Source organism: Culex quinquefasciatus, chromosome 2 (assembly GCF_015732765.1).
Source record: "Culex quinquefasciatus strain JHB chromosome 2, VPISU_Cqui_1.0_pri_paternal, whole genome shotgun sequence".
Lineage (NCBI taxonomy): Eukaryota > Metazoa > Arthropoda > Insecta > Diptera > Culicidae > Culex > Culex quinquefasciatus.
In genome coordinates, this window is record NC_051862.1 from 83,312,705 (window position 1) to 83,325,559 (window position 12,855).

The following is a 12,855-nucleotide window of genomic DNA, read 5'->3' on the forward strand; positions in this document are numbered from 1 at the left end:
CAAAAGCTCTGATTGATGTGCACCGTTAACCCTCTACAACCTAACCCCGCCTTTAGACGGGCTTCGATCTAAAAAATCGCCAAAAATCAATTTTCCAACCGATTTTTGATCTCTTAAAAGCATTCGAAAAAAGAACTCTTGAAATTTTAGAAAATTTAAGGGTTGGAAGTTTAACTTGCTTTATGTCACTTTGCCAATGTTTTTAAAATGTCATTTTTTTAGGGGTCAACTTTGGCTTTGTTTTTTACTAACATTTCCAATATTTTCGGTAAAAAGAAGTATGCAGTAATTTTTGTAGTGTCCCAGACTATGCCTCTACGCATTTTTTTGCAATTTAAATGATGACCATCATAGATTCTATAGCAGAAAATGTGAAAAACATGCAAAAAATTTAAAAAGTGACTGTAAAAACATGAAAAAATTAGATAGTCGAAATGTAATTATATTAGGTGGTACAGTAGGCCAAAAACTACCAAAAACAAACATAAACTAAACAAGATAAATGCAAATTAAAATACTAAAAATGAAACAAGAAAAACATAAAACAAGAGAAGTAAAGTTTTTCGTAGAACAAAAGTTGCTCAAAATGACCTCCTAAACACGGGCAAAATAAGTATTTTCGAAAAAAAAATTGGGCAGTAGAGGGTTAAGTAAAAATGAGTTTGCAGTAATTTTTCATATATTCCAGACAAGGCCGCATATTTAACCATTTTAAGCAAACATTGAATAAGTAGTGCAACTATTTGCGATGATCCTACATACTGTAAAAAAATAAAGAAAACAAACTGTGTAAATTATTTAAAAAAATTACTTCTGCTTGAAAAAAATAAAACCTACCAAATTTTTTTGATTTAAAAAAATCATATTTTCAAAAAATTTAAAATACCACCACTGCTAACCCTGTCTTTACAGTCTCACATGTATCGACCGCGGTGTACGGTTTGTCGAGTTGCCGCAGCAAGTGTGCAAGGCTTCTCGCGCGCAAAACCAAGTACGCGATTAGTACTCGATTGCCGGTCGATCCGTTCGGGGGGGCTCACCTGCTCTCGGCTCTGCGCTGTTGCTTTCCCGGCAAGTCGGCACTCCGTCAGCAGATCGCGCGCGGTGTTTACGGAGTACGTTCGTTCGTCGTGTGTCACCCATCGCCGTCGTCGTCGTCAAAACATATCGTTTGCAACGTGACTTTCTTCGCGCGCCTTCACCCAGGTCGTCGGTCAACTAAACAAATCGAAGATTTGTAAAGTGTATTCTTGTTGAGTATGAGACAGTTTCAGATCTGAGGATGTGTTTTGAGGTTCCAGACAGCAATTTGAAGAATTGCAAGGGGAAAAAAACAATTTGTTCCAGTTCCATGAAGAAAATTGTAAACTTGAATGTGCATATCATTACGAGGCAGCTGCTGCTGGTGGCTCCGGAACTGCCATTAAATTCCATTGAAACAATGGCAAGGCAACGGCAGTAGTGCTATAAGCAAAGGTGTGCACATCAAGAATCGCCAGTGATAAGAATACGGGAACGCGTGCGCGGTCGCTTAAAGTGGCACGCTCGTGCTTAACCGTCACATACACGCGACGATAAAAATAGTAACAGGGGAAGTGTTTTGTGCTAGTTAAACTCTTCAATGTGATTATCTTTTTTTTTTTTTTAAAAAAGTGCTAAATTACTTTTTTGTTACATGCTACATATTTCATCACAAATTTGTGAAAAAGTGATTGTAAAAATAAATTAACTTAAAATAAAATAACACATAAAACACATAGAACTCAATATTGACAACAACTCTTGAAGCAATTAATTTTTTAATTCATTAATCCTTTTTGATAAAGCCATAAATACTTATTAACCGTTTTAAACTTTAACAAGCATTAAACACAAGAATTTCTAAATTTCCTGAAGAAACGAAGTGATTTGTCCTCTTCTGGCTTACAAATTATTTGAAAATTTAGGTTCCACGAAAATTAATGATACGTTCTTTAGGAAAGTGAATGGTTTGTCCGCTATTAAACAAAATCTTAGCATGTTTATCAGTGAAGCTAGATTAATTAGGTTTTGCAAACCATAAACCGGAGTGACATTGCAGATTACATTGCAAAATGAAAAAAAAAAACCTTCCTCAATCCACCTTTTGTTGGTTGGTGCCTTCCTCACATTAATATAGTGAATTCATTCAGTCAGAATCAATAATTTCCCTTATTACTGACCCAACGGCAAGATCCAGACAATATTTTATCAACATATCTGAGATCCGGCCTCTAAAAAGTGTATAAATAGCACTTAAGTGCTTATAACTTCTGAAAGGTTTGTCAGATCTTCAATGTTTTGGACTCGTTAAAAAGGGCTTTTAATTACCCATCCAACAATGGGTCGCATGACAGATATGAAAGAACGTTTTAATCAAAATATCTGAGATCCGGCTTTTGAAAAGTGTATAAATTACGCTTAAGTGCATATAACTTTTGATAGGGTGACGGGGTTCCTTACAAAAAACACCCTTTTTACAATCATCCGGACCTTAATCAAAATCTTTCTTTATCATAACTTTTGAAGTACTTTAGTAAACTTCATAATTTTCAATGGGGCTTATGGGACCCTAAGGGGAATCGAATGAGGCCAGAATGGTCTAAATCGGTTCAGCCAGTGCTGAGATAATCGAGTGCATATTTTTCGATGCACAGACCAACATCCCTACACAGAAACAGACATTTGCTCAGAATTTGATTCTGAGTCGATATGCATACATGAAGATGAGTCTGGGAGGTCAAATTAAGCAGTTCATTTTCCGAGTAATTTTATAGCCTTTTCTCAGTAAAGTGAGGAAGACAAAACTTATTTAATACAAACGAGTGGTAGAGAAATGTTCAAAGTAAATCAAAAAGCAGTTTTCAATAAATTTCGAAAGGTTTATAAAAAAAAAAGTTACTTGCTATTATGGAAACATTGATGATGATTATTTAAATACTCTCTAAGTGTCATGGTTTTCTCAATGGAAATTAGTTTAAATAGGAAAACAGACTGCATTATCAAATTCTTTGATCAATTTCACTCTAAGAACAGTAAAAAAAAATCTAAAGTATGTAAAAAAGTATTCACATACACAGAAAAAAATATTCTTGTAAATTTACATTATTTATCATGTACCAAAAGGTATCATGATACATGATGTATATTAACATTAGGTTCATTGGAAATTAACATTAAATTCATTGGAAATTTACATTAGTGTTGAAAAGTTACATTTATTTTGAAAATTTACATTAGTTCAAATCAACTAAAAAAATTTGTTTGAAAGTAAGTAAGTTTGATCCACGAGAACAAAAATTACGAAGGTCCATACATTTTTGTCAGGTTGCTCAAACGAAACCATAACAACGGTTTTACCTAAAGTATTTAAAAACGTGGGTTTTTTAGAAAAACTGGATTTATGGGTATCAAAAGATCGGAAATTTTATGCCCTTTCTGATGCCACATAGGTTGACTTGTGAATTGTGGACCGGTTCGGATGCAGGCGGATTTTCCGACGACGTAATTCCGTGTTGGTACGAAATTCCAACGAAAAATCTAATCTAGCGATACAAAGACCCCCAAACGGTGTTATACCCACTTCAAAATGTTTCTTTAGCAATTCTAATATATTGACATTTAGTTAAATTAAAAGTTTGCAAAATTAAGTTTAGATAAGTTTTATATAGAATTTCCAGAGTTATATAAACTTATATACTAAGTAGTTAGTAAACTCTATATTCAATCCAAATTATTTTATAATCAGTCGAAGATGCCTATTTGGAGTTGGGAGACTGGATTTATGATGATTTGTCAACAAATAACTTTATTTATGTTAATTTTTCGAAAGGTGTACAAACTTTTTAGAACTGTTTATAGAAATCATCTTTTCATGAGCTTTTTGTAGCAAATTTTCGGCATGAGTTCCAGAACAAAAATGACTACTAGGTTTCTGTCAAACTAAAAATTGTTTACATGTTTCATCACAAAATGTGCATAGTACTAAGTTAGGCCGTTGCAAATATTTTTCAGAGTTTTTTCAAAGTATGTGTTTAGCATGGTAAGTATTTGTCATTGTGTGTGTATGTGATTGTCTGTGCGTTTGTCATTGTGTGTGTGTGTTTGTCATTTATTGTAATAAATATTGATCAATTTAGGAACTTTTTATTTACCTGATTTAAACATATATATAAATTGTATTAAAATTAAATAAAAGTAGTATAAATATTAGGATGTAACAAAAATGACTTTTTGGCGGGCATTCAGGGGTTTGTTCCGGTGGGCATACTGAGCCCAAATCCCAAATATGAGCTTGATTGGACGTAACAGGAGCTGGCGCTCCGCCCTTCAATTTTAAATAGGATTTAACCCGTAAAAAAAGATTTTTTCAAAAATGTAAATTTTTGAGGCATTTTGGCCACTGAAGCGTTTACCAAAAACATCACTGGTATGTAGGCCAGATCCTTGCGCATCTTTTGGTATATATAACATTGAAGTTTGGAGCACCCTGGAGCTCGGTACAGACCTTCAAAGTTTGGCATTTTTTCGAAAAATCGATCCCAGCAAAATCAAATGGCGTCTCGAGCGTCGCGAGACGCGACGCATATCTTTTTTGCCGGGGCAGGTTTTTCGAAAAAATGCCAAACTTTGAAGGTCTGTACCGAGCTCCAGGGTGCTCCAAACTTCAATGTTATATATACCAAAAGATGCGCAAGGATCTGGCCTACATGCCAGTGATGTTTTTGGTAAACGCTTCAGTGACCAAAATGCCTCAAAAATTTACATTTTTGAAAAAATCTTTTTTACGGGTTAAATCCCATTTAAAATTGAAGGGCGGAGCGCCAGCTCCTGTTACGTTCAATCAAGCTCATATTTGGGATTTGGGCTCAATATGCCCACTGGAACAAACCCCTGAATGCCCGCCAAAAAATCATTTTTGTTACACTCTAATAAACATTAAATTAAGAGTATTTCGGATACTACATTGAAAGCAATATTACCAATGGACGATCTGAAAACAGGCAGAAATTTGTAAAAAAAACCGCAAGATGAGTTTCAAAGACTCCCAAAGAGATTTTCAAATCAAAAATTTTCAACAAAACTATTTTTTAAAGCCAAAAACTTTTTTTTTGAAAATTATAAATATCAAGATGCTTCAATTATATTTGAAAAATATATTAAAATTTCATCAATTTTGTTTGGTACTGACAAGACCCGAACATCCGAACTTCTTGAAAAAAAAATCACTTCGGATAATCAAATCTTGGGATAATCGAATCACAGGAAAAACTTTTTGATTGTTGTGAAATAAAAAAAAAGTTAATTGCTATAGGCAATCAACTATTAAATTCAGATTGAAATGGGGTCGCAAAGTTCAAATTTGATGTTAAACGCAAGAAAATAAAAAAAACGATAAAAAATATGTGTGGTTCTATTGTCCAAACAAAACTTCAAATAATCGTACTTCGGATAGTTGAAACTTCGAATAGTCGAGGCTTCGGATAATCGAGTCTGGACTGTATTACAAAAAATGGTTTAAATGCTAAAACATGTACTAATTTGAAAAAAGTATTTAAAAACGGTTATTTTCCAGCCCAAAACCAAACATAAATTTTAAGCCCTATTTACATTTTATAGGGATTTAAAAAGTATCATTCAGGAATGCAGTAGTCATTGTCGTAATAAATTATAATTATCGCACGTGAGCAATTCTCTACAAAACCGGCCGATTTCGACCATTTTTATTTTTTGTATTTTTTGATTTGGCTCAAACTTTGTGGGGGCCTTCCCTATGACCAAAAAAGCCATTTTGCATCATTAGTTTGTCCATATAAATTTCCATACAAATTTGGCAGCTGTTCATACAAAAATGGTACGTAAATATTCGAAAATCTGTAACTTTTGAAGGAATTTTTTGATCAATTTGGTGTCTTCGGCAAAGTTGTAGTTATTTTTGTGGACTATTGAGAAAAAAATAGGTACACGGAAAAAAAAAATTCCCGATTTTTTTATTAACTTTTTTTTCACAAAAACTCAAATTCCCAAAATACGTATTTTTTGATTTTCGAGATTTTTTGATATGTTATAGGGAACAAAAATCCGCAACTTTTGAGCTATAGAGAAACATGGTCAAAAAATCTGCCGCCGAGTTATGATTTTTTGAAAAACTGGTGATTTTTGGAAAAAAACTAAATTTCACACATAATTTTTTTTGACCTCATTTTTTAATGCAAAATTGAATTTGCAATCGAAAAGTACTTTACAGATTTTTTGATAAAGGGCTCCGTTTTCAAGATATAGCCACCGAAAGTTTGATTTTAGCGAAATATTTGCAGTTTTTCAATTTTTAAAAATAGTGACCATGAGTGACCATTTCTAAAAATATTTTTTTTTTGAAAAGTTCAGAAAATTTGCAATAAAATTGTCTAAGAGACATTGAAGATTGGACCTCTGGTTGCTGAGATACAGCGGCTTGAAGAAAAAGAAACACGAAAATTGAAGTTTTCTAAGTCTCACCCAAACAGCCCACCATTTTCTAATGACGATATCTCAGCAATTAATGGTCCGATTTTCAATGTTAATACATGAAACATTCGTGAAATTTTCCGATCCTTTCGAAAAAAATATTTTGAAAAAAATTAAATTAAGACTAACATTTTAAAAGGGCCAAACTTTGAATATTATGCCCATTAAAAATGTTAGTCATGATTTAAAAATATTCAAAATATTTTTTTCGAAAAGATCGGAAAATTTCACGAATGTTTCATCTATTAACATTGAAAATCGGACCATTAATTGCTGAGATATCGTCATTAGAAAATGGTGGGCTGTTTGGGTGAGACTTAGAAAACTTCAATTTTCGTGTTTCTTTTTCTTTAAGCCGCTGTATCTCAGCAACCAGAGGTCCAATCTTCAATGTCTCTTAGACAATTTTATAGCAAATTTTCTGAACTTTTCAAAAAAATATTTTTAGAAATGGTCACTCATTGTGACTATTTTTAAAAATCGAAAACTGCAAATATTTCGCTGAAATCAAACTTTCGGTGGCTATATCTTGAAAACGGAGCCCTTTATCAAAAATCTGTAAAGTACTTTTCGATTGCAAATTCAATTTTGCATAAAAATGAGGTCAAAAATTTTATGTATGAAATTTCGATTTTTCCAAAATCACCAGTTTTTCAAAATCATAACTCGGCGGCAGATTTTGACCATGTTTCTCTATAGCTCAAAAGTTGCGGATTTTTGTCCCCTAAAACATATCAAAAAATCTCGAAAATCAAAAAATACGTATTTTGGGAATTTGAGTTTTGTGAAAAAAAAGTTAATAAAAAAATCGGGAAATTTTTTTTTCCGTGTACCTATTTTTTTCTAAATAGTCCTTAACAATACCTACAACTTTGCCGAAGACACCAAATTGATCAAAAAATTCCTTCAAAAGTTACAGATTTTCGAATATTTACGTACCATTTTTGTATGAACAGCTGCCAAATTTGTATGGAAATTTATATGGACAAACTAATGATGCAAAATGGCTTCTTTGGTCATAGGAAAGGCCCCCACAAAGTTTGAGCCAAATAAAAAAATACAAATAAAATCCATTTCCGGTTTTGGTAGAGGATTGCTCACGTGCATTTTGGGCGAAATTGAGTTAAGAACGCAATTTTGTGCAGTTCTCAATGCTTCACCTTTGGGCTTTCACAGATCCCCAAAATTCGATTTCAATCGTGCATTGCTGTTATTTTTCATATGAGAGACGTTCCATTCTAGTCGTGCTATTTTGACACACCCTGAAAATTGCTGCAAGTGCGTCAACTGGCCAAAGGGATTTCAGAAAAGAACGCGTTTGACACACGTTAATGTCCGAGTAGTGTAAACATGTTCAATTCGTCGCCATCTTGCTAACTTGTCGTACGTGCATTTTGGGCCAAATTGAGTTAAGAACGCCATTTTGTGCAGCTCACAATGCCTCACCTTTTGACCTTCACAGATCCCCAAAATTCGATTTCAATCCTGAGATATTCAACAAAAACCGAAAAAACTCCGTGCATTTTTGTCACTTTACATATGAAAAAAGTTTCAATCTTGTCATGCTATCTTGTCACTCCATGAAAATTGATGTAAGTGCGACAAAAGGCCAAAGGGATTTCAGGCCAGGAAAGTCAGGATGCGTTTGTCGCACGTACAAGCTAGACTACCGTAAACATTTGTAATTATAACTCGGGACTCCAGCAACCAACTTCAACCAAACTTTAGGACAATGCACAGAATGGTGAGCCAAACAAAACGTGTTTGTTATTGTTTACATTGCGTACTCTCGTTTTTGAATATTCAAGGTCAAACATTAAAACGCGTTTTTCTCGGAACGTCAAAATGGCGGGTGCGACAAGATAGCACGACGACGTCGAATTATAACTCAGGATTCTGGCAACAAAATTCAACCCATCTTCAGCAGAATGATCAACCAAACAAAACATGTTTGTTATTGTTTATGTTTTTTATTCAAGGTCAAACATTGAAACGCATTTTTTCGGAACGTCAAAAAGCGACGTGCGACAAGATAGCACGAAAACGGCGAAATTAGATCGTTGATTTTTTTTTCCAAATTGTACAGAAAAATGTTGTTCTTTTTTTTGCGTAGGCCCTTTATTATTCTGTCAATTTGTTTTTGCTCTACAGAAGAAGAAAACAACAAAAAATTATTGCACTTAAAAAAGTAGTTTCGGTGTATTACTACACGCAATTCGTTACGGCCTACCCCTTAAGTAGCAGCCGTTTTAGCCAAAGGGATGACTAATTTGGGCAAACACTAGACACATTTAGTAGCTAATACTACTTCATACACAAAGCGACTGCTCCACCAGAACGAATTGCAACCGGCGGAACCTAAAATCGCCATTCAGTAAGTCGTGTTGGAAGGCACTTCAATCGCGCTAGTTTGTGTGACCGAACAGAGATTTCGTCGAAAATCAATTATAAATTCACGACATGTGAACCGGCCACCGCCGGCCTGAAACCGTTCTTTGAATATCAACAAGTGGTTGCAGTGTCGGTGGAGGGGAAGCAGGGAGGGGGTTACGTGCGTGTGTGTGCCATAAATAGAAGAAGAGCAAATATAGATTCATACGATTAAGTGACTCAAACGCGAGGGATGTGCACGAAGCTTTTATGAGGTACGATATTTGCACGGATCTTAAATGCAAATGACCGACCCGCGCCGACAGTCCATTTGTCACACCGATCATCTCGTTGCGAATAGTGACGGCTGATTCAAATTGGGAGTGAGTAATGGGGAGTTATGGAATGTGATTGCAAAACAACACTACAAAAAGAAAATTATGTTTTGCATAAACTGCTAAATGAATATTAAAATTGAAAATATTTCTTTTATCGTAACTAGCTAAACTTAAACAAAAAGTATAAAATTTAGAAACTAGAAATCTTAACAACTAAAACTAGCAAAAATAGTTGGAAAACAAATTTAGTGGAAACCGAAAAACGAAAAAAGTGTGGAAACCATCACATTTTATTAGGACACGTTTTTCAAGGATTTCTAGCTCGAAAACGCAATAAGATAGAAATGTGGTGTCAATGAGACTTCAATGTAAAATTGACCGATAAATGTAAAAGTTTCAACCAACCAATGCAAAATAAATCAAACCTTATTCCCTGACTTACCAAGACACAAATCGCTTGATCCCTGATCAAGCAATTATTGTAATCTATCAGAACTTATGCGCCAACTCGCTTCTGATAAAGTGTCTTCCCTCGTCACCAATCCATTCAGCTATCGATAGCGCCGACAAAGAGTCAAGTAGAAGGAAAAAAAAACTTGCAAAAGTGGTGAATAAATATCAAAAACGTGACACCAAAAGTGAAGAAAGAGAGTCGCGCAAAAAAAAAAGTCACCGGCAGTTCAAAGAATGCATCAAAAAACGAACTCTCTGCTAGAGCCTTAAATAGCAGTGAGTACAAAACGAAAGAGAAAAAAACGGCCAGATGTGAAATGCAGCGTGATTAATTGAAAAATGATAAAGTTCTTCGCTGGCAGTAAGTTTCAAGTGGAGGAAAAAAAAACGAAAGAGAGTGTGAGTGACGAAAAATCGCGAAGATGATTCCCGGCACATGGCGAGAGGAAAAAGTTTTGATCTGAAGAATCTTGACAGTTCATCTGATAGTGGTGCCAAAGTGCAGCAGCATCAGTTGCAGCGCTCGCTGGACCAGAAAGAGACGGGGCGAGATCGGGAAGGAAAGAAAAACGGTAAGTTTATACAAGATTCAATTCAAAGGAAGTTCTGTGGAGGTTTTTTCTTCTCTATATCTGCCCACAGCAAAATTCATCTAAGGATCAGTCGGTGCAGGGGGTGAGGGAACATTAAGTCATTGCGACAGCCCTTCCAGAACGTTTGCGAGAAGGGTCAATGGAACGTTGACAGTGGCGAAATATGCAGTTCTGCATAATACTTTTCTTTGAGACTTTTAGATGCTGCAAGCAGCTTCAGTTTTACACCAACAGTCTTTCTTTGATGATTTAGCCTTACTTCTTACTTGGGTAATTCTTCACCAACTCACACGAAATCGGAAAAGTTGCCCCGACCCCTCTTCGATTTGCGTGAAACTTTGTCCTAAGGGGTAACTTTTGTTCCTGATCACGAATCCGAGGTCCGTTTTTTGATATCTCGTGACGGAGGGGCGTTACGACCCAAGGCTGTATATCATAGGTACTCGCGATCTTGCTTTGCATTAGTGTGAGTGCATGGCTCCGTGCCACTAAAACCAAAACAATAACAAACGAACAATGGACCGTGCCAAGAAAACCAAAACATAAACAATGTCAGTGTCAGTGGAGTGAGAGAGTCAGAGATAACGATTTTGACAACCGCACTACTACACACTCAATCGCGAGTACCTTAGGTAGAAAGCCATGGTTACGACCCCTTTCATTTTTGAACATGCGAAAAAAGAGGTGTTTTTCAATAATTTGCAGCCTGAAACGGTGATGAGATAGAAATATGGTGTCAAAGGGACTTTTATGTAAAATTAGACGCTCGATTTGATGGACAAAAGTTACCCCTTAGGACAAAGTTTCACGCAAATCGAAGAGGGGTCGAGGCAACTTTTCCCGATGTCGTGTGAGTTGGTAAAGAACTACACAGTAAACTAACTTTTTGAACTTTTAAATTTTTTATAAAAAGTTCTTCTTGAAGTTCTTTGAACACCTCACTAGCACGGTCATTATGATTCCATACCATTCCGTGAGAATTTAAAATATATTCTTCATTTTTCGGAAAAATCTCAATATATTAAAGTCACCCCGATTATCAATGTCACCCCGGTTTACAGTATTACTTTTTATGAGGAGTCTTAAGGAATGGGCACATCTTTGCCGAAACGCCAAATTGATCAGGATTTTTTTTTAAATACTTTAATACACCCAAAACTGGCAGCGCTAGTTCGAGAGAATGATGGTCTCGAGTCGAGATAATAGTGGTACCATTCACGGACGCAGAGAACACAGCTCGAGATGGACGATAGAACTACTCTCTCGAGGTTCATTTGCAAAAAAAGTTCATCCGTCAAACAAAAAACCGAAAATGTCGACAACGGGAATCGAACCAGAGACCTTTGACAAACCAATCCAATGACTTAGCTGCCTCGGCCACCACAGCTTGGTGACCAAGGAGAAGTCAGAAGTCGATGTATGACACTTGTCTGAGATTTATTGATTCAACTAACGAATGAACTCATTTGTTATGATGGTGTGAGTTGGTACCATTATTCTATCGATTTTGGCACTGAGCCCTCAATAAATTTTGAGAGAACGATTATCTCGACTTTGAATTTTGGGTGTAGCCTTTTTATCTCGCTTTTTATATAGACAATTGCCAAATCTTCATTGAAACACTCTAACCCTGGGAAGTTAGAAAAAACACGAAATTTTAAATTGAATTATTTTGTTTTAAATGAAAAAATTACCCTTCTGGGTCAATGTAGATTCGAAAAGTACATTTAATTTCCCTTAAAATGACATGTTCCAAAATGTTTTACAGTTTACTCAACTGGAAAATTGTAGAGTTTAACAAAATAGTGTTTTTTTTAATGAAAAATACGTTTTTTCGGAATTCTGAGAACGCCATCCAATTGGGGATCTAATTTTACATAAAAGTCTCTTTGACACAAAATTTCTATTTCATCACTGTTTCAGGCTGCAAATGATTGAAAATCACCTCTTTTTTCGCATGTTCAAAACATGAAGGGGTCGTACCGCCCCTCCGTCTCCGAGATATCAAAAATCGGACCTCGGATTCGTGATCAGGGACAAAAGTTACCCCTTAAAACAAAGTTTCACGTAAATCGTAGAGGGGTCGGGGCAACTGCCGTGTGAGTTGGTGGAGAATAACCCATTTCAAAAATAAATTGAAATCCTATCAATGTCACCCCGGTTTACGGTAACAATCTTTAAAAATTTAGCCGATTTTCCAATTAGACTTTTCAAACAACTGCTAACTGTTTTGAAAAATATCATTTTTAATTATGCTTTAGAATGCAAAAAAAACTTTTTTTTAGCGCTAGCTCAAGTTTATCCAAATTCACTTGGCATGGCACTACAGTATAGGTGATCGGTATACAGTATTGGTAAGATAAAAGTTCCAACCAACGGGATTCATACCTACACAGAAAAAAAAATCATGGTAATATTACATCTGGGAAGGGGTACATCTTTTATGTCAGAAAAAAGGTGTAATTTTACCTCTGGAAATGTGTAATTTTACCACTTTTATGGTGTAATGTCACTTTTTCAGTCTAAATTGAGGTAAAATTACATCATAAAAAAGGTAATATTCAACCTTCCAAAAT

The 12,855-nt window shown here is 35.3% G+C and overlaps 1 protein-coding gene across 7 annotated transcripts in view; it reads left to right on the forward strand.

Moving 5' to 3' along the window:
* The first annotated feature begins 1,013 nt into the window (after positions 1-1,013).
* The window catches only part of LOC6033417, a 106,771-nt gene continuing 94,929 nt past the window's right edge, over positions 1,014-12,855 (forward strand). The window contains exons 1-2 of one of the 7 annotated variants that reach the window (XM_038256094.1): positions 1,014-1,257; positions 9,727-10,258. In XM_038256094.1, the coding sequence (XP_038112022.1) occupies positions 10,123-10,258 (136 nt within the window). In that variant the 5' untranslated portion in view covers positions 1,014-1,257; positions 9,727-10,122. The other 6 variants (XM_038256096.1, XM_038256093.1, XM_038256098.1 and 3 more) reach the window with 6 other exon arrangements.